The sequence below is a fragment of the Saccopteryx leptura genome, chromosome 13, assembly GCF_036850995.1.
Source record: "Saccopteryx leptura isolate mSacLep1 chromosome 13, mSacLep1_pri_phased_curated, whole genome shotgun sequence".
NCBI classification, from domain to species: Eukaryota; Metazoa; Chordata; class Mammalia; order Chiroptera; family Emballonuridae; genus Saccopteryx; species Saccopteryx leptura.
Window position 1 is genome coordinate 27,304,129 of NC_089515.1, and position 24,147 is coordinate 27,328,275.

The 24,147-nt window shown below is 45.9% G+C and overlaps 3 protein-coding genes across 4 annotated transcripts in view; all 3 read left to right on the forward strand.

Moving 5' to 3' along the window:
* Positions 1-6,238, forward strand: part of PKD2L1 (polycystin 2 like 1, transient receptor potential cation channel) — a 37,925-nt gene extending 31,687 nt beyond the window's left edge. Inside the window, 10 exon segments of the mRNA XM_066354597.1 lie at positions 145-373; positions 1,397-1,567; positions 2,164-2,345; positions 2,651-2,771; positions 3,540-3,638; positions 3,843-3,964; positions 4,917-5,056; positions 6,031-6,081; positions 6,084-6,134; positions 6,137-6,238. Of these exon segments, the coding sequence (XP_066210694.1) occupies positions 145-373; positions 1,397-1,567; positions 2,164-2,345; positions 2,651-2,771; positions 3,540-3,638; positions 3,843-3,964; positions 4,917-5,056; positions 6,031-6,081; positions 6,084-6,134; positions 6,137-6,195 (1,225 nt within the window). The 3' untranslated portion in view covers positions 6,196-6,238.
* Positions 6,239-8,403: 2,165 nt separating this feature from the next.
* Positions 8,404-17,397, forward strand: BLOC1S2 (biogenesis of lysosomal organelles complex 1 subunit 2). Its single transcript, XM_066354897.1, has 5 exons — positions 8,404-8,517; positions 8,898-9,014; positions 13,526-13,645; positions 14,607-14,711; positions 16,930-17,397. The coding sequence occupies exons 1-5, from the start codon at positions 8,415-8,417 to the stop codon at positions 16,959-16,961; spliced, it is 477 nt and encodes a 158-aa protein (XP_066210994.1). The 5' UTR covers positions 8,404-8,414; the 3' UTR covers positions 16,962-17,397.
* Positions 17,398-20,888: 3,491 nt separating this feature from the next.
* Positions 20,889-24,147, forward strand: part of CWF19L1 (CWF19 like cell cycle control factor 1) — a 33,294-nt gene continuing 30,035 nt past the window's right edge. Inside the window, exon 1 of one of the 2 annotated variants that reach the window (XM_066355242.1) lies at positions 20,889-20,983. In XM_066355242.1, coding sequence (XP_066211339.1) covers positions 20,961-20,983 — 23 coding nt within the window. In that variant the 5' untranslated portion in view covers positions 20,889-20,960. The remainder of the gene's footprint in view (positions 20,984-24,147) is intronic. The other variant, XM_066355243.1, reaches the window with a different exon arrangement.

Genomic DNA, 24,147 nt, shown 5'->3' on the forward strand with positions numbered 1-24,147 from the left:
GGTTCCCTTCTCCTCTGCTTGAGATCCTTCCTTCAACATATTCCCTGTGGTGGGGATGGGGAGAAAAGGGGAAGGAGGAACTGTCCCAGCCCAGGCTCCCCCACCCACCCACCCACCCACCAGACACCTTCCCTCCTCCCACAGACTGGTAGTGGAGTTTCTAGCTACAGGAGGTGCCATCCCATCCTGGCAAATCCGCACAGTTAAGCTGATCCGCTATCTCAGCAACTGGGACTTCTTTATTGTTGGCTGTGAGATTATCTTCTGCATATTCATCTTCTACTATGTGGTGGAGGAGCTCCTGGAGCTCCACATCCACCAGCTTCGCTACTTCAGCAGCATCTGGAACATTCTGGACCTGGTGGTCATCTTGGTGAGGAACAGATATCTTGGACTTAAGACATAGTGGAAGGAGATGGGGGATCCACCCTGATAGGGGCTCTGAGTTATTCCTTTTGGAGTCCCAAGTCTTCCTGACAACTTCTGGTCAAATCTCTGGGTAACAGTTCTCTGAGCAAGCAGCTGATATTCCCGTGGCTCAGTCCTGGGAAAGCCCTGTCTCCCACATCCCTTCTTCCTCTAGGCCAGGGGTCCCCAAACTTTTTACACAGGGGGCCAGTTCACTGTCCCTCAGACCGTTGGAGGGCCAGACTATAAAAAAAACTATAAAAAAATCCCTATGCACACTGCACATATCTTATTTTAAAGTAAAAAAACAAAACAGTAACAAATACAATATTTAAAATAAAGAACAAGTAAATTTAAATCAACAAACTGACCAGTATTTCAATGGGAACTATGGGCCTGCTTTTGGCTAATGAGATGGTCAATATGCTCCTCTCACTGACCACCAATGAAAGAGGTGCCCCTTCCGGAAGTGCAGCGGGGGCCAGATGAATGGCCTCAGGGGGCCGCATGCGGCCCGCGGGCCGTAGTTTGGGGACCCCTGCTCTAGGCAGTGATCCAGCCCCTGTTCCTTTTTATGTACTTGATACTCTGTTCCTCTTCTGTCTCTTACCTTTATGATCTATCCCCTTGACACTCCTGCCTTTTCTCTTGTATTAAGATATTATGTCTCTTCATCTTTATCTCCTTATTTACAGGACAAATCAATTTCCTGACCCAGGGCTGGGAAGTGGTGGGGGAAATAACATTACTTGGCTCCAGTTCTCTGTGGCCCTTTACAACCTAGATATTTACCACTGGGCCGAGAACTTCTCTTGGTCTTTAAGGCATTCCCCAATAACCCTATCCACTTTTGACCTTGGCATAGCCAACAACTCAGCAGCGAAAGATGTTTTGTTTCCCATCTGTCCTACCTACCTTGTGACTTCATCGTTGAACTCACCTTGAGATTCCCTTGACTTCTCTGACACCCTTACCCCTGTGATGACAGTTCTCCATTGTGGCTGTGGGCTTCCACATATTCCGGACCCTTGAGGTGAATCGGCTGATGGGGAAGCTCCTGCAGTAACCAAACACTTATGCTGACTTCGAGTTCCTCGCCTTCTGGCAGACACAGTACAACAACATGAACGCTGTTAACCTCTTCTTTGCCTGGATCAAGGTACCCTGGGACTCCTCCCTGCCAGTTTCACCTCAGGTCACTCATTCTCCCTTCCTCAATACTTGTTTTGTTTTCCCTGTCTGGTTTGGCAACTCCTGAGGCCTCCATCGTCCCCTGGAGTGGATTATTTATTTATTATTTATTTATTTATTGTAATTTTATTGTAATTTTCCGTAGTGAGAAGTGGGGGAGAGGCAGACAGACAGGCTCCCGCATGTGCCTGACTGGGATCCACCCGGCATGCCCACCAGGGGGCGATGCTCAGCCCCTCTGAGGCATTGCTCCACTGCAATCAGAGCCACTCTAGTGCCTGAGTTGGAGGCCATGGAGCCAGTCTCAGCGCCCGGGCCAACTTTGCTCCAATGGAGCCTTGGCTGCGGGAGGGGAAGAGAGAGACAGAGAGGAAGGAGGGGGAGATGGGTGGAGAAGCAGATGGGCACTTCTCCTGTGTGCAATGGATGGGAATCCAACCGGGGATTTCCACACACTGGGCCAACGCTCTACTGCTGAGCCAACCGGTCAGGACCATTGGAGTGGACTATTTAAAGGTTTTATTTTTTCTTCCTTAATTGCTTCATTCAACATGGCCCTTCCAGATATTCAAGTACATCAGCTTCAACAAAACCATGACCCAGCTCTCCTCCACGCTGGCCCGCTGTGCCAAGGACATCCTGGGCTTCACTGTCATGTTCTTCATCATTTTCTTTGCCTATGCCCAGCTCGGCTACCTGCTTTCTGGGACCCAAGTGGAAAATTTCAGCACTTTTGTCAAGTGCATGTGTGTGTCCTGCCCCTTACACATGGTTGGGTCAGCTCCATGGGTGTATGTATCCTTAGGGAAGCTGGGTGTATTCGTGTGAGCATGTCTGTGCTTGAAGCATCTATGTGACAGTCTCTAGAGAGCCTGATGTGTGTGCTCAAGTGTCTGTGCACCTTGCTCTGTCTCTACAAGATTGGGTTGGAGGTGCAGTGAGGGGTCTGTTTGAGTGCACTAAAGAACAGCTAGGAAAGTGGGATGAGAGTGTGGGTTGGGTTCAGGGTTACGGTTAGGCTTGGGGTAAAGCCCAGACCCTGGTCTCTCAGTTTCACTCAGTTTCGGATCATCCTTGGGGACTTTGACTACAATGCTATCGACAATGCCAACCGCATCCTGGGACCTGTCTACTTTGTTACTTATGTCTTTTTCGTCTTCTTCGTGCTCCTGGTGAGGATCCTTCTGAGAGGTGGGAATTTGGAACTTGAGGGGGGAAGATGTAGAGGGCATGCAGGGTGGGGTTTTGACACACCCACTCTGTTCTGCATTCGGGATTACAGTGGGTTTCTTAAATCAAGGATGGGGAGTGTGTGTGTGGGGGAGGTGGATCTGGAGAGCTGGCTAACATGATCGGTCAGGGTGGTCATCACAGTTAGGTAGTTTGCACAGTATAAGGGAATCAGCAGGCTCCTCACTAACATCAAACCCCTACCCTCCAAGGATAGAAAGGGAGAGAAAAACGCTCATGAGAAGAGGCTGCACCTGGAAGCTTCTACACCAGTTATCCCAAACTCCCCTTCCTTTGGGGATCACTGGCTACTTTTACTACCATTGCTTTGTATTTGTTCTCTCTTCCTGACAACCATGAAGGATATGGGTTTGATTTTTATTAACAAAGCAGCAAGTTTCTTTATTTGATCAATGGATGGGGATACAGATATGGTTTAGGGGTAGGTGATAAAGAGAGCCCAATTATATTAACACCTTGAAAAGTTTCTGGTTTCAGTGCTTTATGGGCTCTTACATGGAGGGGGTCTGTGGCATATGTTGGGGTATTTTTCTGACCAGGTTACTGCAGCAATTGAGCGAGGACATCAAGTTGATGAGGGAGCATGATCCATCACTAATGGAACTATGCTGAAAGGCTGGGCTCTGGGGACCCTGAGATGCAGGGTTAGTGACCTGCAGAGCTGGGGTTAGAAGCACGGGCCCCTTTAGCACATGTTTCTTGCTATCATCAATGACACATATTCAGAGGTCAAGGAGGAGTTGGCTGGAAAGAAGGATGAGCTACAGATTTCTGATCTCCTAAAACAGGTAACTACTCAATGTCCTTGAGCTGCATACCGACATCAGGGCCCAGGTCCGAGGCTCTCTGTTCTGGTCTGTTCCCGACTAGTTTAGGGGCCTGTGACCCTGCGTGCCTTCAGTTTATCCCTGGAAGCCTGGCATCCTGTGAGTGGGGGCAAGGGATGATGAGGAGGCTGTGGGAACTGGTACCTGTTTCCTTTCCCCTTCCAGGGCTACAAGAAGACCCTACTGAGGCTGCGTCTCAGGAAGGAACGGGTTGTGGACGTGCAGAAGGTCCTGCAGCGTGGGCAGCAGGAGATCCAGTGTGAGGATTTCACTAACACCTTGAGGGAGTGAGCAAACAGATCCAACTTTCTCTGACATTGGTCTATAAGTCCTTGACCCTCAACCATACATCCTTTGCCTATAAGCCTCTGACCTTTGCCTTTGGACCTCTGAACCTTGGCCCTTTGCCCGTGGCCAATAGGTCTCCGATACTTTCCTTCAGAATCATGCCCTTGGTTTAAAGGTCTTTGACCATGTTCTACAATGTTCTGGATCCTGTTGAACCAACTCTTAGGACTAATGTAATATAATTCCCTAGTCATTGTATACATCCCTCACTCCCACAAAACTCTCATCTTGGTTCTATACTTACTCACAAACATTGTTCTATTTCCTTAGCTACTCTCTCCAAGCTTCCCAGTAAAACATATTAACAAACACTGAAGAAATATATTGTAAGCACCACTTGTAGACCAGACATCAAGTAATACATAGTTGGTCATTACTAAGGTATCCAATAAAAGGTGGGACATAGCAGGAGATGAGGCCATAGAAAAAGGCAAGGGCCACATTGGGAAAGTCTCAAACATCACTATTTTATTTTTTATAAAAAAGGGTTCCCAGGAGGCACTTTAAACAGGGAAGGGGTATATTTAGACCTGCGCTTTAGAAAGATTAATTACTCTACTCTAGTTGCATTATAGAGAATGAATTTCAGGTAGGGAGTAAAGGGTAGCTGAGTGGGTGATAGCCAGTTATTTATAGGCAAAGAGATTTTGTGCTAATCCCCATGGGAGACCCCAAGGGCCTGAATCAAGTCAGTAGGAAACAGGGATGAAAGAAATGGATTCAAGTGGTTTCTTGGGGGTAAAATTGTTAGATCTTGAAGATCCTGGCTTTCCTATGTGGTCCCTTTCTTCCTCAGAGAATGAGACTCTTGCCAGAGGCTGGCTAAAAGAAGAGGGAGTTCATAACAGCCACAGCATGTCAGAAGTTATTTTACCACCCTGTTCTCCTCAGACTGGGGCACACAGAGCATGAGATCACTGAGCTCACAGCCACCTTCACCAGGTTTGATGAAGATGGGAATCATGTCCTGGATGAGAAGGAGCAGGAACAAATGAAACAGGACCTGGAGGAGGAAAGGGTGAGCCCAGCTGGTTGGTGGAGAGGTAGTATAAGGACATTGCTCCCCTCCTTGTCTGCGTTCCCAGAACACAAACCTAAACTGAAAACCCTCCCATAGATGGGCAGGAAAGAGCTCTCTAGAATAGTGGTTCTCAAGTTGCTGCCCATTAGAATACCCAGGAGCTTAAAAAAAATTCTCATACTGAGGCCACACACCCTAAGCCAGAATCTCTGTTGGAGGGAAGTTGGAGTCCCAGAAATCAGTACTTTTTTGAAACTCCCCAGGTGATGCCAATACATAGCCAAGGCTGAGAATCAGCACTGTCTCTAGGAGGAAAGAACCAATTGCTCAAGAATCCCCGACTATTCCTTCCCCTTGATTTTTTTTTTTTTTTTTCCTGAAGCTGGGAACGGGGAGAGACAGTCAGACAGACTCCCGCATGCGCCCGACCGGGATCCACCCGGCACGCCCACCAGGGGCGACGCTCTGCCCACCAGGGGGCGATGCTCTGCCCATCCTGGGCATCGCCATGTTGCGACCAGAGCCACTCTAGCGCCTGGGGCAGAGGCCACAGAGCCATCCCCAGCGCCCGGGCCATCTTTGCTCCAATGGAGCCTTGGCTGCGGGAGGGGAAGAGAGAGACAGAGAGGAAAGCGCGGCGGAGGGGTGGAGAAGCAAATGGGCGCTTCTCCTGTGTGCCCTGGCCGGGAATCGAACCCGGGTCCTCCGCACGCTAGGCCGACGCTCTACCACTGAGCCAACCGGCCAGAGCCAAAACATTTTTGAAAGACCTGTTTTCAGGCGATTGGGGCAACATGTTCTTCACAGTAATCAGTGGATAAGGGAAGGTGGGGGATGATGGGAAGGCCTAAAGGTGGTTGCTCTGGCCTGAGGGCTGCCTTGGCCTCTAGGAGATGGTCTGGGATTGGAGAATGAGATACAGATAAAAGGAAAGTGGGACACAAAGTCCTCGTCCTAATTACCTGTCCCTTTTTTTTCCAATAGGGGAAACAGGCATTCAGGAGCACCTGCAGCCAACCCCAGCTGTGACTCCGGCCTCTGGGGAGTCCAGGGTGGGCAGGACAGTGCTAAAGGAGGTCTCATAAAGCATCAGGCTCCTCTCTCACTGCCTCCCCAGGGGTCTCCTCTGCACATGCCCTCCACTTCTAGGGCAACCATTCCCACCACTGCTGCTGCCAAGTCCTAACCTGTCTTTGGCCTTTTGAGCCAATGTTTTTGTATGTTACTGGGCATAATGCTTAGGCTTGTGACTCAGTGTTTCTGTGTGTAGTGTAGCTCTGCTCAGCTCTGTGAGATAACATCTCCCACTGAGCCTCTCACTCCCTGTGAATCCAATCTCTGCTGTAGTGATTAAACAAACAAACAAACAAACAAACAAAAAGGTCAATAACAAATAGAATGAAGAAAGGGAGGGTAATGACTTCCCCAAGTTATCTGGATAGCCATGATTTGTGAAAAAAGTAGAAGCCAAGAGTAGCGGTATCTAGAGGTCTTCCTACTTGCCCGTGAATCATACCCTTTGTGCATTTAGAGATCTGCTGCTAGAACCTATTGGGTTGTTGTCTTCCCCATAGGGTTTCCCTGTAGAAGAGAGGGGGAAGCCATGTAGGAGAGGACTTTCTCTTGTGAGAAGATTACAATGTTGCAGAGGAGTTTGAATGACAACCTCCCCTACCTGAGGAGATCACTAATGCTCAGTGGAGGAGCTAGCTCCTAAGGTTCTCTGTAACACTGGGAACTGATAGGCTGTAAACCAGGGTGAAAATGGAGCCTGAGGGGAATTAGGCAAATAAATGACCGAAGATTCATGGATTTTTGAACTAAAATGTATTAGGCTCTGACTCTATTCTTCCATAGGACAGTGTGGGTTTCCCTGGTGACTATCAATAAAAATCCTTAAGAAAATCAGGACTTTGCACTTGTTTTGGGGACTGTATGGGGGGAAAAGAGAGGTGGAACTGTAAGCATCCTTACACTAGGGCTGGAGAAAGCTCATCCCTGACAGGAGGTCTGGAGTGAAGGCAAAGACAATGTGAAGGAGCTGGGATGCCCCAGGAGTCCTGAAATAACTTCTGGCTCACAGAAGTGGTTTGAACTGGTAGGCACTAATGATTGTACCATTAGACACAACACAACGACGTAGTGAGCCCTAGTCCTCAGGATAAAGAGAGTAAGGTAGCCCCCTTACTCTGGAGTGGGGGGCTAGCTGGTGTGTGTGGGAGGGAGAGAGGGTACAGATGGAGGATAATCAGGGATAAGACTCAAAACTTCTACACCAAGATTTTGGGTGTACAGGCCTGCATCCCAAGACCTGCTATACCTTCCTTTTCCCTTCCCCTGTTGTCTTTATCCCTTCCTCATTTTGCACTTTCCGTTGCTACCGGATCGCTTTTCCTCATCCATTCCCTTCACACATCCTTGTTCTCCCACCCCATCAAGTACACTTGACTCCTAAGAGACTTGTGAAATAGCTAGATGCAGTTAAGATAGCCAAAGTGTGTATCTTCAGCCCTAAGAAAGTTAACATCTAATCCTTCTGATAGAAAGGCTGTTAGCAACCGAAGAGAAGTAGGTGCTAGCCTACAGTTTTAAGGAAAAGGGGCCGAAGAATCGGTGTTAATCTAGGACATTGGAGGGAAGAGTATTCTGGCTCAGGGATCAATGCCTAAAGGTTTCCCTAGAACTTGAAGGAGACTGTTTTCAAAAGGATGGATCCCTTGAGCAGTCTTTGGCAACTAATACCAGCCTGAGGGCGGAGTCTCTGGGGAGGCAGTAACCTGTGTCCGGCGCCTTTGGTCAGCAGACCAACAACTCCAGACAGGTGGTCAGTCTTACTACACTAGTGACCTCCCTCTAGGGAAGGGGTCCCTAAACTACGGCCCCCTGAGGCCATTTATCCCGCCCCGCCGCACTTCCGGAAGGAGCACCTCTTTCACTGGTGGTCAGTGAGAGGAGCATAGTTCCCATTGAAATACTGGTCAGTTTGTTGATTTTAAATTTACTTGTTTTTTATTTTAAATATTGTATTTGTTCCCATTTTACTTTTTTACTTTAAAGTAAGATATGTGCAGTGTGCATAGGGACTTATTTATAGTTTTTTTTATAGTCCGGCCGTCCAACGGTCTAGGGACAGTGAACTGGCCCCCCCTGTGTAAAAAGTTTGGGGACCCCTGCTAGGGAGTGGCCACAGGGTTAAGGACATCCTCAGTTCCAATGTCGCGACTTTTGGCAGAGGATCGACTTACAGTAGCCTTTAATTTCGGCTTCTTGCTTACATTTTATTACTCATTATCGGGAGGAATGCCTTAGCAAACAGACGGTGTTGAGAACCCCAAGGGGGGGGGGGGGAGAGAGCTCTCCTGGTGCGCATGCGCACACACTCCAGAACCGGAAGCAGCGCAGAGCCGAGCATGGCGGCGGCTGCAGCGGCCGAAAGTGTCTTGGCGAGCCAACGAGAGGAGCCGGTTAGAGGTAGGCGAGGTGGATGGGGATGTAGTGTCCAGATGGAGACCTGGGGCTCCGGATGGGGCCCCGGATGCCGGCCTCACCTGGCAGGAGCGGGCAGGTCGGAGGGGAGTACCTGTGTATGTGCAAGTGTTTGTTCTGTCGGGGGAATGAGATGGTTTGGCCGCGGAATGGGGTGGGAGCCGGAGCCGGAGCCGGAGCGAGGAAGCACAGCTGATGTGTCAGGTGGGGCAAGGACGAAGTGAGGGACTTGAAACTATGGCACATGGAGAATTTAGCCGACTTGATCGAATGAGGACAGGCGGAGGACTGTGGGCAGCAGATGCTGCTGCCGGATTAGGGCCGGGCGTGGGGCGGGACACTTAACTCATTCTGCTTTGGTCCAGACGATGCCGCCGTGGAGACAGCCGAGGAAGCAAAGGAGCCCGCTGAGGCCGACATCACTGAGCTCTGCCGGGACATGTTCTCCAAAATGGCAACTTACCTGACTGGGGAACTGACGGGTGAGGCACGGTCGGGTGGATTCGGGTAGTGCGGTGCACCCCTCACTGGAGCTGCGGTTTGGCCTGGGGGAGACGTGGGAGGTGCTTCAGCAGACGTGGTCTGCGGCACCCTCCTAACCCCACCTGCCCTGAAACTTGCCTGTTGAAAGTTTGGGCCGTCATGAATGGGAAGGAAAGAGGTCCATTCCTTCTTAGGAGAAGTTCGCGAAAGAATGCTTAATACAACTCTACAGCCTCTATATTGCAGACTAACGCTGAGAAAGCAAGACATAACTCATCAAGAAGAGCTTCTTTAGGGGAAGTGTATTTGGAGCAGGGCTGTGAACGGAATGATTGGCCAAAAGGGGGTGGGAAATGGCTAGTGAATGAAGTGGTGCAGGGGCGTAGTTTTTTTTTTTTGGCTAAAACAGCTGTATTTACTGCGCAAAAAGTAAAGGGATTGGGGACTGGAGAGTGGCCTGCAGATTTAGGGACCTATTAGGTTGGTTTGAGGATTTGGTGACTCACCCCTAGGGACATGATTAAGTTTTTGGTTCATAGTGTATTTCCAGATGATACATGATCTATGTGTGGAGGAGGGTCTAATAGGTGAAGTCTGGTCCCGTGTGGCCTCTCATACACAGTTATTCCATTGTCTCATACGGGAAAGTGCTGTGAGCTAAATTTAGGAGCCAGAATCTATGAGAAAAGTCTTGATGTACAATAGAAGAGCTTGTGAGTCTATCAGTTTGATTATCTATATATCTATATATCTCTGAGCAGGAGAAACTAAAAACTAGATTTTTGGCTTTTCTTTCTTTTTTTTTTTTTTTTTTGTATTTTTCTGAAGCTGGAAACGGGGAGAGACAGTCAGACAGACTCCCGCATGCGCCCGACCGGGATCCACCCGGCACGCCCACCAGGGGCGACGCTCTGCCCACCAGGGGGCGTCGCTCTGTTGTGACCAGAGCCACTCTAGCGCCTGGGGCAAAGGCCAAGGAGCCATCCCCAGCGCCCGGGCCATCTTTGCTCCAATGGAGCCTTGGCTGCGGGAGGGGAAGAGAGAGACAGAGAGGAAGGAGGGGGGCGTGGAGAAGCAAATGGGCGCTTCTTCTATGTGCCCTAGCCGGGAATTGAACCTGGGTCCCCCGCACGCCAGGCCGATGCTCTACCGCTGAGCCAACCGACCAGGGCCTGGCTTTTCTTTTAAAGTTCTAAAGAGCCTGCCCAGGCAGTAGCACAGTAGTTAGAGCATCGGCATCGGCATCGGCCTGGGGTGCTCAGGACCCAGGTTCAAAACCCTGGGATTGTTGGTTTAGCGAGGGCTCAGCAGCTTGAGCACGGGGTTGCCAGCTTGAGCGTGGGATCATAGACATGACCCCATGTTACTGGCTTGAGCCCAGGGTCGCTGGCTTGAGCCCAAGGTCATTGGCTTGAGCAAGGGGGTCACTGGCTTGGCTGGGGCCCTCTCATATGTGTCAAGGCACATATGAGAAAGCAATCAATGAACAACTTAATGTGCCACAACTATGAGTTGATGCTTCTCATTTTTCTCCCTTCCTGTCTGTCTGTCTATCTGTCTCTCTTTCCTGTGCACACACACATGCTAAAAAAAAATAGAAATTTTAAGATTTGGCAATACTAGTCCCTCATTCTTGTGAGGCAATGAGTGATTGGAGCTGAGCAGCGGTCTCCTTTACATGGATAGTTCTATGCCTTTTGTTCCCACCACTCTCTGTTTTCTCCTTTTTACTGAGACTTGGTGTCAGTTGCCATTTACCACCATTCTTATATTGTGTTTTTAGTACTGGTACAGAAATGATTTTCTGCACCAATATCATTATTAAAACTAGTAAAGTAAATGATCAACTAAAGGACCACATATTCCAAGAAAGGGGAGAGAGCATATTTCTTGATGGAAGTGAGTTATCTTATGTGTTTAATATGCAAACACCTGGCTTGCTTTACTTATATACATGATCTGGATGGCTCCTAAGTATTTGAGTGTCTGTTTTATTTATTTATTTATTTATTTATTTTTTTCATTTTTCTGAAGCTGGAAACAGGGAGAGACAATCAGACAGACTCCTGCATGCGCCCGACCGGGATCCACCCGGCACGTCCACCATGGGGCGACGCTCTGCCCACCAGGGGGCGATGCTCTGCCCATCCTGGGTGTCGCCATGTTGCCACCAGAGCCACTCTAGCGCCTGAGGCAGAGGCCACAGAGCCATCCCCAGCGCCCCGGCCATCTTTGCTCCAATGGAGCCTTGGCTGCGGGAGGGGAAGAGAGAGACAGAGAGGAAAGCGCGGCGCAGGGGTGGAGAAGCAGATGGGCGCTTCTCCTGTGTGCCCTGGCCGGGAATTGAACCCGGGTCCTCCGCACGCTAGGCCGACGCTCTACCGCTGAGCCAACCTGCCAGGGCCGAGTGTCTGTTTTAAAGAGACTAATTTGATAGAGCATATGGGTATGGAGGAGAGCGACAGAGACAGGTGAAGAGTATTCCAGAAGAGAAGTAATGATGATCTGTGACAGAGTGATGGTAAAAGGAATGGAAAGGAGGGCCTGGGTGCAGGAACATGAAAGAAGTGGAATTTATAGGATTTGTTAAATGAGGCATGGGAGCAGCCGAAAATGGATGTGTTTGAGCTATAAACCTGGCTAGTACCTTCAATCAAAATAGGGAAGTTGGAAAGAGGAACCATGTTTAGTGTGAAAGTAATATTTTCATCTTTGTCTTTGCTGATTTTAGATATTACCAGGACACTCAGTTGCCTGTTATCAAAATGCTCAGGTGACTTACGGGAATCTAGAGCTCAAAGAGTGATTATAACAGGAGAAACAGGTCTGGGAGTCACCTGCATAGTGCTGTGAGCTGAGGCTGTGCAGGATGACATTGGCAAGGAAGAGCTAAGAGGTATATAAGAGAGTCTTGACCAAAATCTCAGGGTGTGTTGGCATAGCACAATTAATTTGTTTTTATAACAGTATTTGAAGTACTTAGGTTTTCAAATGATTAACTAATAAAATTAATTTTAAGCAGATTATAATTTCCCCAAGTTGTCATTCTTACTTGCACCCAGGCCTTTTTGAGTTTGAAAGGGAATAAATACCATGGGAGTGCCCTGGGAATGTGCCACCCGTATAAGCATCAGTCATGTGTCATAGCTGAGAAAAGTTGAGAACTGGTAGTTGTGGAGGTTGGATTAAAAAGGATCTGACATAGCCTGACCTGTGGTGGTGCAGTGGATAAAATGTCAACGTGGAACACTGAGGTTGCTGGTTCCAAATGCCAGGCTTGCCTGGTCAAGGCACATATGACAAGCAACTATGAGTTGATGCTTCCCACTTTTCCTTCCACCACTCCTTCTCTCTCTTTCTCTTTTCTCTCACTCTCCTCTCTCTAAAATCAATAAATAAAATTTAAAAAAATCTGACATAGAAATCTAACAAAAACAGTTAGAAGGAGATATAAAAATCAGTATAGCAAGAGTATACAGATCTATAACAGCCAAGGGAGAATTTCATGAAGAGAGGGAGATCATAGTGTCAGATACTATGGAGTGGTTCAGGAGGATAATAACTATGGATCTCATGGTTAGAGCACTGATAACCTTGGAGCATGTAATTTCTCTGGATGGTGGGGGCAGAGACCAGACTGCCAGGGTTCACATGAGTGAATAGTGAGGAAGAAGGAGGCTACTCTTTCAGAAGGGTTAGCGGTAGAGCTCCTATTCTTTTCTGAACAAATGAGGGAGAATAGAAAGAGTGCTTCTGGGCTGGAGGAAACCTGAATATATTTCTAGATAGAAAGGAAGGTCCAGGGTGGAAAGATAGTGGAAATGCAAGAGAAAGATCGTTGGAAAGAGGCGCTAAAGAGGGTATGGGATCAAAAGCACAGGAGAAAGAATTGTCTTGGCAGCAATAGGAGCACTTGCCTCTTGGGAAGATATTAAGGTACAGAGAAATTTTGAAGTGAGGCAAAAGGTTTGAGGCAGCGTATGTAAGCGGCTTGGCTTTCAGGAAAATTGGAGAAGCCATGTGTTAGGAGTAGGGATGGGAAAGAGAATTGAGGATATGAGAAGCAGGCAAAGGGTTTAGAAAAGCCAGTGCATAAAATGCAATATAGAATCACACAGTAATAAATGAGTTATTAAGAAGTGGTGAGGTCCTCGTTGATTTTATAGATATTTATGACACAATCTCCCTATTTAAGTGTTTCATACTGTAGAAATACCAAGACTATTTTACTTCCCCTATCTTAGAACATAAATATATCACATCCCTTTTTTAACTCAGATCCTGAAGTTTTCTGGATCTTACTTGGTTTAAATAGTTTACTGCTTGTCGCCTGAGTTGCTGCTGAAGCATTCAGAGTACACAGGCTGAGTATAAATGTCACAGATCAAAAGTGGCTTGCTCCTTTCACATTTCCTAAGTCCTGCCTTGAACTACCATTTGGCCTCTAATTCCACATTCCAGTGATATGAGACAAATGTTAATGGCACATCTTCTTCTGTTTGTTTTAAAGCCACCAGCGAAGACTATAAGCTCCTGGAAAATATGAATAAATTAACCAGCCTGAAGTATCTTGAAATGAAAGATATTGCTATAAACATTAGTAGAAACTTAAAGGACTTAAACCAGAAATGTAAGTGATAATTTTTATAATTAAACGTGTTTGTATTAAATGTTCTTTGTGCTCGGGTATATGGATAATGAGAGGAACATGGACCCTGTACTCAGGGAGCTCATTTTTCTAAAAGTGAATTACAAAGTTAAGGTGAATTTCTTCTTTTCTGAGGAGCAGCATGTTTTGGTGTGGTTATTTCTGCTTCTGAATCTTGATTGATTAGTTTATTCCTGGAAAGGGATAGGGGAGAGAAAGAGTGGCCAGATTCGGATTTAACAGGGATATCAGTGAATTGACTTAACAGCGAAATCCATAAAGGGCTACTCTATAAACAGAAAACCAGAACGTCTATCTATAAATGGAAGTTGCTAATTAAGGCTGGTAGACTATATTTTTCCATTAACTTATATTTGTGTTCCTGTCTCTTTCTTTATCTGGGAACCCAAGAAATAGAATCAGTAATGGAAAGATTGCTTGAGGAGTAAGGAATTTTTTTTTTTAAAGGATTTTGCTATTTGCTATACAAATATACATTTCATCTTTTTACACTCACTCGGGTCAGACCTAAGATTTTTAGAGAACATGAACATTCAAGTCTGCAGCTCCCAGGGCATTGTAACTGATGCACTCGCCCTTGGACAGGGTTTGCAACTGACGGAGTGCTGAGAGAGCAACAGGCTCGGGGCTGGGAGACACTGTCCATGTTCTCAGAAAACACACAAAACCTTAGAGGAGTAAGGAATTTAAAAGAGACAAAGTTAATGGATGAGAGAGACTTGCTTGGTCTAGGTCACAGTTGTGCCTGATCAGCTAGCATTTGTTTTTTAAAGCATTTGTCCAGCTAATGGTCGGAGTCATGTCACCCTACCTTGTTTTTCTTGGGCAGAGCTGGAGAGATACTAGCGTTTTTACTTTTTCATTCTTTTCTGTTCAACTTGTTGAGGCCGTGCAAACATGTGGTCTGTCTTTGTTTTTAAAGATGCTGAACTACAGCCTTATCTGGATCAAATCAATGTAATTGAGGAGCAGGTAGCTGCTCTCGAGCAGGCAGCGTACAAGTTGGATGCATATTCAAAAAAACTGGGTAACCATTTTTATTTCTGTTTTGATTTAATAAGAGTACCTGCCAGTATGACTGTAGATAATATGATAGTTAACATTTATGCTGTGCCTACGATGATCTATTTTAATCTTCACAAAATCCTAGTGAGAATAATTTTTTAGTAGTACGTAGTAGTAATAAAAACATTTCCTGAGTACTTGATATATCAGACGCTGTTCTTGGTGCTTTACCTATATTATGTTTTTTATCCTCCTAGTAACCTATGAGGTTAAGTACATGATTTTTATCCCAGTTTTATAGAGGAGGAAACTGTGGTTGAAGAGGTTAAATAACTTGCATAAGAATGCAAAGCTACCTGACCAGGTGGTGGCGCAGTGGATAGAGTGTCGGACTGGGATGCGGAGGACCCAGGTTCGAGACCCTGAGGTCGCCAGCTTGAGTGCGGGCTCATCTGGTTTGAGCAAAGCTCACCAGCTTGGACCCAAAGTGGCTGGCTTGAGCAAGGGGTTACTCGGTCTGCTGAAGGCCCCGGTCAAGGCACATATGAGAGAGCAATCAATGAACAACTAAGCTGTCGCAACAAAAACTAATGATTGATGATTGATGCTTCTCATCTCTCTCCATTCCTATCTGTCTGTCCCTATCTATTCCTCTCTCTGTCTCTGTTAAAAAAAAAAAAAAAAAAGGATGCAAAGCTAGTGTATGGAAGAGCTGTATTCCAAACGAGGTCTGATTGATTGCAAAGCTCAAGCTCTTAATTGCAGTTCAGCAGGCTAAAGCATCTTTGATACTGTAGATACATGTCATAAAAATCAGAATAGTCAACCAAGGATTTTCTTGTAGGCTTACTTTTTCTTTAAGAAAGAAACTATTTTTTGTGTTGATAGCTTGCTAACTGGTTCTGGCTCTTATATCCATGACTAAAAATAACGAAGTTGTTTTTATCCTTCATATAATTTACGGATTGTTTTATTTTCATTATTGACAATTGTTGGCTACTTCAAGAGAGTGGTTTGTAAAGGTGACTTTTTATATACCCTTCTGGTCCCAAGATTATGGCCAGAGGGATAGCAAGGTCACCGAGAATAATTTGGAAATTGCCAAGGACTTGTTTCAAAGTGTTTTCAAGTCTGACCGAGAATTCTGACATTTATGGGGAGGATAAAAAGAGTGGTTTGTAGCAGACTGAGATTGGTTGTGGGTGGTGATTAACTGTTTCATTGTCCACAATTAAATTACCAAATGGTGACTGTGAAGAAGGCATTGTACCAAGATGCGTTTAAGGTTTTAAAAGAAAAGGGAATCCATTCCGTTAAGAAGCCTATATCAGCCCTGGCCAGTTGACTCAGTGGTAGAGCATCGGCCTGGCGTGCAGAAGTCCCGGGTTCGATTCCTGGCCAGGGCACACAGGAGAAGCACCCATCTGCTTCTCCACCCCTCCCCCTCTCCTTCCTCTCTGTCTCTCTCTTCCCCTCCCGCAGCGAGGCTCCATTGGAGCAAGGATGGCCCGGGCGATGGGGATGGCTCCTTGGCCTCTGCCCCAGGCGACAGAGCAACGCCCCGGAGGGCAGAGCATCGCCCCCTGGTGGGAAGAGCGTGGCCCCCTGGTGGGCGTGCCGGTGGATCCCGGTTGGGCGCATGCAGGAGTCTGTCTTACTGTCTATCCCCGTTTCCAGCTTCGGAACAATAAAAAAATATATAAAAAAATAAAAAAAATAAAAAAAAAGAAGCCTATATCATGGTCTTTTAAATCTTTGTATCTTTCAAAATAGCTTTAATTCCTGAAAGTTCCAGTCTGGCTCCTAAGGGTGTCTGGCACAGTGACTGGAGAGGCAATTTCCTGTGCTCTTGGTGGCTCAGGTGCCAGGAGATGTGCTTACTCCTGATGGAGCCATCTGAGCAGGGGCTGTTGACAGGGTTAGAACAGTGACCTTGTGTTGGGTTCTATTCTATGTGCATGTGTTTGACTTCTTACCTTAAGTTGTGCCTATCTATAAAATTTGGACAGATACCCAAGTAGCTATCCTTAGCTAAGGTGGTAGTTAACATTTATGGTGTGCCTACAATTTGGACAAAGTTTGGACAGCTGATGAGATTGAAGCCAATACATTTTATAAAAATGTAACAGATGTTTTTTAATTTGCTTGGAAATACTAACAAAAAAGTATCTCTCTAAGAGCCAGTTTTAAATATAACTTCCTCTCCCTTCTCTCCCCTTTTCCATCCCTGCCCCTGGCAGAAGCCAAGTACAAGAAGCTGGAGAAGCGATGAAAAACTTATTCCTGTGGAACAACGTCAGTTTCAATATGGAAGAATGTTTTATAAGGACCTGAATCCTGAGGCTGATGAATTGTTAAAACTCCTCAAAAGAAAATCACGTTGGCCATCCCAGAAACATCCCACCATTAGAGGAAACTGGAGAACTGTGGCTACCCCTGAATTTCTGTGGCGGCAATATTCCTCGGAAACACACACTATAACCCCTTACCTTTTATTTGAATGCTTAATTATCCACTTAGGACACAGAGTCTCTCAAAGTTCAGGATAAAGCTGGGTTGTTCAGTCGAATCAAATGAGAGGGCTTCTTTTCTCTACATTATTTTCAAAACTGGCTGGAATTTTGAGTTACTGTGTAAGTGGTTGGTTTTTCTATTGATGCTAATGTATTGCTAACAAGATTCTAAATTAAAAATGAAAACCAAACAAACTTCTTTACAGTTTATCATCTTTTGAGTCAATAATTCACTTTTCCATATCATTGCAAATAATAGAAAACCTTAACATAATTTCAGGCTGAGCTCTCTAGACTGAGCAGAAAAAGTGAAAGGAGTGTTGCGGTAGCTTGGTGTATGTGATGGGTCCCTCCTGTTTCTTTGTGAGTCAGATAATCGGGATGGATGACATCTTTTTATTTATTTATTTTTTTGTATTTTTTTCTGAAGCTGGAAACGGGGAGAGACAGTCAGACAGACTCCCGCATGCGCCCGACCGGGATCCACCCGGCACGCCCACCAGGGGCTACGCTCTGCCCACCAGGGGGCGGTGCTCTGCCCCTCCGGGGCGTCGCTCTGCCGCGATCAGAGCCACTCTAGCGCCTGGGGCAGAGGCCAAGGAGCCATCCCCATCGCCAGGGCCATCTTTGCTCTGATGGAGCCTTGGCTGCGGGAGGGGAAGAGAGAGCCAGGCCAACGCTCTACCGCTGAGCCAACCGGCCAGGGCAACATCTTGACGTGTATGTACTCCCTTTTGGAAATGTGATAAAGACAAGATGTGTGTGTGTGTGGTGGGGAGGTGGGGCTGCCACTCACAAAGTGTTTTATAAAATATCCTCTTACTTGTGTCTGCAGGGTAAGGCAGCTCCTGGGGATCCGATCATTGTCCGTGCAGACTGAAGATGTCAGTGGATGGAGGATACTGACTACTAGTTCAGAAGACAGGTAGCCTTATCCAGAGTTAGGTTAGCAGCTAGGAAGGTGCCTGAGGTTTTTAATTCCATCTTCAAAACCGTTAACTTTGTTTCTGTCATTTCTCACTATTTTTGTTTATCTTTTGCTCCTCTGGACTGTGTCATTTATTTCTGCTCTAATCTTGATTATTCCCTGCCTTCTTCTAACTTTGAGCTTAGTTTGCTCTTATTCTAGTTTCTTGAGGTGTAATATTAGGTTGTTTATTTGAGATGTTTTTTCTTAATATAGACATTTATAGCTATAAACGTACCTCTTAGAATTACTTTTTCTACATGCATAAGTTTGGGTATATTGTGTTTCCATTTTCATTTGTCTCATGATTTTTTTTATTTATTTCCCTTTGACTTCTTTTTTGGTCCATTGGTTGTTGAGGAGTATATTTTTTGATTTCCACATATTCATCAATTTTTTAGTTTTCTTCCTGTTATTGAATTCTACTTTCACACCATTGTGGTTAGAAAAGATACTTGATATAACTTCCATCTTGAATTTGTTGAGACTTGTTTTGTGGCCTAACATGACCTATCCTGGAGAATGTTTCATGTACACTTGGGAAGAATGTGTATTCTAAAGCCAGATTGGCATGCATACAAGGCTGCTGGTTTTTTCCTTTATTTTTTTAAATATCTTTTTTTTTTTAAAGATTTCATAATTTTAAATTATTTTTATTTATTTATTCATTTTAGGGGGGAGAAAGAGAGAGAGAGACAGAGAGAGAGGAGGGGAGGAGCAGGAAGCTTCAACTCCCATATGTGCCTTGACTGGGCAAGCCCAGGGTTTTGAACTGGCCACCTCAGTATTCCAGGTTGACGCTTTTATCCACTGCGCCACCACAGGTCAGGCTCAATATTATTTTTTGTTACTCTGATACTTACATTGTGTTCAGCTATCTTGATCTTTGTTAATTCCCATGGATGAGTTTCTTTTCATAAACTTTCTATTTTAGAATAGTTTTAGATTTGCAGAGAAGTTTTAAAGATAATACAGAATTCCATGGATGAGTTTTCATTTCATACTGTTGTTTTTTCTTATTGAAAATTTTACCTGTTCATGTTTGGCAGACTTGTACTCTTTATCAAGACAGTCTTGATATCTGCTCCTGGGCTGTGCTCTATTACCCTAAAATGGAAAAAAAACACATGCTTAGTGTGCCAGCAAAGCAGGGGCATCAATATTTATGAGGCAGAGAACTTGATATTGTCCCAAAAAAGCATTACAGAAATTGTGAGGAAAACCAGAACTTTGTTCTTTCTTAAATTTATTTTAAGTTTTAGTTAATTATGAATTGCTTGGCTGTCTCTGGTGAGTCTTCCATGGCCCTCAGTTGTTAGGAGCTCTCACCTTTGTTTCCATTTTTTAAAACACTTGTCTACTGCCAACTGGCCTGAACTCTTCAAAGAGTCAATGTCATGAAAACAAAACCAAAAAGATAGGTGGGTTATTGTAGATTAAGAGGCTAAATAGATTCAAATGCATGTGTGAAACTTGATTGGATCCCAAATGACAACAAATAAAGTTATAAAAACATTTGTGGGAGCAAACAGAACTATAAACATGGATGTGTGTTAGGTGATATTATTGAATTAATATTTATTAGGTGTGCTAATGGTGTTATGTAGGATAGTCCTTATTCTTAGGAAATGCATGCAGAGGTATTCTTGATGTCTGCAGTTTACTTTCAAATGACTCAGAATAAAAGTGATTATGCTACCTGACCAGGCGGTGGCGCAGTGGATAGAGTGTGGGACTGGGACGCGGAGGACCCAGGTTCGAGACCCCTAGGTCGCCAGCTTGGGCGCGGGCTCATTGGGTTTGAGCAAGGCTCACCAGCTTGAGCCCAAGGTTGCTGGCTCCAGCAAGGGCTCACTTGGTCTGCTGTAGCGCCCCCCCCCCCCCCAAGGCTCATATGAGAAATCAGTCAATGAACAACTAAGGAACCACAATGAAGAATTGAAGTTTCTCATCTCTCTCCCTTCCTGTTTATCTGTCCCTATCTCTGGCTCTGCTAAAACAAAAACAAACAAAAAGTGATTATGCCCCTTGAAGGCGATGGCCATTATAATTTTTCGATAGGTTCAAAATCTATGAAAAGCATGTGTGGACCGAGTGTCCTGCTCACTAGCGCATTGTGGTTAGGTTAGAATACATTAGGGCCCAACATTGTGCTGGGAATTTTCCAGTAGCTAAGTCATTTCAGTTGCCCAGAAATAAAAAGTTCTAATGGTTCCTAGGCAGTGGTTTTGAACTGCCAGCCCGCAGACGGTTTGAGGCACCAGAAATTGAATGCAGGTCCACAAATGAGTTAACTACTCTGATGTATGAAGATTATAGGCCCAATGATTATAGACTCTATAATCGTCATACAACATCAGGGTGGTTAACTCTTGGGAACCAGAAAACCACTGGGTTAGATCATCCTCCTGCTTGATACATAAAGGTTGTGGGTACCTTTCCTTGTCAGGGCACGCACAAGGATCAACCAGTGAAACCAATGAATGCATACATAACTGGAACACAAATCAATGTTTTTCTCTTCCTTACTTTCTCTATAAAATCAATAAATTTTAAAATTTTTAATAAAAATGGGATTTCTTTTTGTCATTTCCCCTTCTCTGCTCTTTTAATTCTTCCTTGAGGAGAAATCACTGCGAGAGGCTTCTGTTCCTCCGCGCTTTCCGTAGATCACTGAACCGTCATTGGTTGGGATGTGCTGACGTCTTATTGTGAGACGGGCGCGTTTTCAGAGGAACGCGGTGCGGCGGCCTATTTTTCGGTGGTGGTCCCATCCCAGGTTTCTGGATCCATGGCTCAGAAACCGCTGCGCCTGTGAGTGACTCTGAATCGGAAGCCGCTGTGTGCGTGCGCGCGCACGTGTGTCTGCCTGCGGAGCGTTTTCTCCGGAAAGGAGGATGAAAAGGCGGGGGTGGGAGCAGCGCGGCAGTTAGTCTGCTCCGATGTCATCTTTGGCAGGCCGAGGCCGGCCTCTTTTCCTCCGCGGGTTTTGCTTCCGAGCAGGGATCTTGGAGATAGACACTTGCTGAGAGAAGCGGAAGCTCCCAGCGTTGGGCTTCTTTCGTATTAGGCCAATGCTGGCCTCTGAGACATCGTTTCCCCTTCTTTTCTCCCGCACTCCATTTACTTAACCAGAATTTCTAGAGACGGGGGTGGGTTGATGGGCCCTGGGCAGAGATGGACAGGATGGGTGGATAGAATTTCTGCCCTGAAGCACTGTTTGAGGGAGGTGTGGGGCAGGAGTCCCCAAACTGCGGCCCCCTGAGGCCATTTATCCGTCTCCCGTCGCACTTCCAGAAGGGGCACCCCTTTCATTGGTGGTCAGTGAGAGGACCATAGTTCCCATTGAAATACTGGTCAGTTTGTTGATTGAAATTTACTTGTTCTTTATTTTAAATATTGTATTTGTTCCTGTTTTGTTTTTTTTTATACTTTAAAATAAGATATGTGCAGTGTGCATAGGGATTTGTTCATAGTTGTTTTTTTTTTTTTTTTTTTTTTCCTGAAGCTGGAAACGGGGAGAGACAGACAGACTCCCGCATGCGCCCGACCGGGATCCACCCGGCACGCCCACCAGGGGGCGATGATGCTCTGCCGTGACCAGAGCCACTCTAGCGCCTGGGGCAGAGGCCAAGGAGCCATCCCCAGCGCCCGGGCATCTTTGCTCCAATGGAGCCTTGGCTGCGGGAGGGGAAGAGAGAGACAGAGAGGAAGGAGGCGGGGGTGGGGGTGGGGGGGTGGAGAAGCAAATGGGCGCTTCTCCTATGTGCCCTGGCCGGGAATCGAACCCCGGTCCCCCCGCACGCCAGGCCGACGCCCTACCGCTGAGCCAACCCGCCAGGGCCCATAGTTTTTTTTTATAGTCCGGCTCTCCAACCGTCTGAGGGACAGTGAACTGGCCCCTGTGTAAAAAGTTTGGGGACCCCTGGTGTGGGGGATGGGGCGTGGCGCTGGGACCCTGAAGAGAGAAATTCCATTCATCCATTCATTCAACAAACATTTATTGAACAATTGTAGTGTGCCAGGCACTGTGCTTGGCGTTGCGCAGATGGAGTTCCTGCCTTGATGGAACTTACAGTGAAGAGAGTAATCAAAAATATATGTAAAATTACGGTAGTGATCAATGTTAGGATGAAAAGGTTCACAGTTCTGGGAGGGTGTATAATAGGAGTATTTGGCTTAATGTGAGGAATACCAGGAGTGAGGATTGAGTCTTAATTATTAATAATTATCCTTATAAAAAGCCGTTGAGCCTAACCTGGCGGTGGCGCAATGGATAGAGCATCGGACTGGGATGTGGAGGACCGAGGTTCGAGACCCCGAGGTTGCCAGCTTGAGCGCGGGCTCATCTGGTTTGAGCAAAGCTCACCAGCTTGGACCCAAGGTCGCTGGCTTGAGCAAGGGGTTACTCGGTCTGCTGAAGGCCCACGGTCAAGGCATATATGAGAAAGCAATCAATGAACAACTAAGGTGTCACAACGAAAAACTGATGATTGATGCTTCTCATCTCTCTCAGTTCCTGTCTGTCTGTCCCTGTCTATCCCTCTCTCTGACTCACTCTGTGTCTCTGTAAAAAATAAATAAAATTAAAAAAATAAAAATAAAAAGCCATTGAAATGTTTAAGAACAACGTGTCATGATCAAGTTTTCCTTTTGGAAAGTGCTTCTGGCTGCAATGTAGAGAATGAATTAGAGCCAAAATAGAGGACAGCTAGGATTAGATGGTGATGGCAGGAAAAAAGTACAAGGATTCATGGATTATTAAGGAGATAAAATCAAGTCTTGGAGATGATTTGGTTGTAAGAAGGAATCTGCACTCCTGGGGTCCTAGATTTCTTTTTTCTTCAGTGGGCTAGGAAACTGGGAAAGAGCCCAGACGAGGAGATGATGAATTTTGAGGTGTCCTATGATGTGCGAAGTGAACCATGGCTCTCCCAGAAATAATTATAATTCCATGTGACAACTACTATAATAGAGGAACTGTAGAATCCTGTGGGAGCACCAGGAATTGATGTTCGTTAGGGACTGGAGGGTTTCCTAGAAGAGGTGGTGTTCAGAAGATAAAAATATTTAATAAGTTATTACAGAGCTTGCTCTGAAATGTTACATGGGTTTCTGAAGTTTTGAGAGTGACTTTCTTACTGATTAGGATCACTTTAGAGATGTGCCAGGATTTGAAGCATAGGAAAAATTGAGACGCAGGATGGGTAGCCTGGGACTATTAGGAGGAGGAGGAGCAGCCCCAGGAATGGCAGGGGCGGAGTGATCAGATTGACAGTAGGAAAGGTTGCTGTTGGGAAGCTTGGGGAAATCACTGGGAAGAGCTTTCCCAGATTTGTGGATGGCAGTAGTTCTGCACTCAGTGGAGTTCTTTTAATGTTTTTGGGGAAAGAACAGTAAACTGTTGGCTTTATGTTGGATGATAGGAAGAAAAGAAGGCCTTGGAGGAAGTGTAAGTATATTCTCTACTTTGTATCCAATTCCAGATTCATTGTACTTCTCATGCTACCCCTGCCTTAATCACAGGACTCTCAGCCGCTCACAGCTAACCTCTATTGCTTCTTGTTTCCCATCCTACTCTCCACTCCAGTTTCTGTTCAGAGCTTCTAAAATTCCCATTTGTTTCTCTCTTCCCCATCTTCATTTGACATTGCCCTTTTCACTGATAATTTTGCCTATAGTCAGTCGTTCCTCCAGACCATCTTTCTAAAACAGATATGCTCAGCCCTGGCCTGGTGAGACAGTGGGTGGAGCATCATCCCCCATGTGTGGAGGTCACAGGTTCCATCCGGGTCAGGGCACCTATGACAAGCAGTCAGTGAGTACACAGCTAAATGAAACAACTAAGTGCAACAATGAGTTGATGCTTCTCTCTCTCTTTCTCAAATTGATGGGGAAAAAGTTCTCTAAAGCAGATATGCTCATGTCACTGCTCAGCTTGAAAATGTTTGGTGATACAGACAATAAAAGCACACCAG

Excerpts from the sequence above, each read along its gene's own strand:
- BLOC1S2 (XM_066354897.1), top strand. The coding sequence starts at position 8,415 with ATGCGCACACACTCCAGAACCGGAAGCAGCGCAGAGCCGAGCATGGCG. Across the intron at positions 9,015-13,525 it reads CCTGACTGGGGAACTGACGG|CCACCAGCGAAGACTATAAG; the intron begins GTGAGGCACGGT and ends TTTGTTTTAAAG. Across the intron at positions 13,646-14,606 it reads AAAGGACTTAAACCAGAAAT|ATGCTGAACTACAGCCTTAT; the intron begins GTAAGTGATAAT and ends TTGTTTTTAAAG.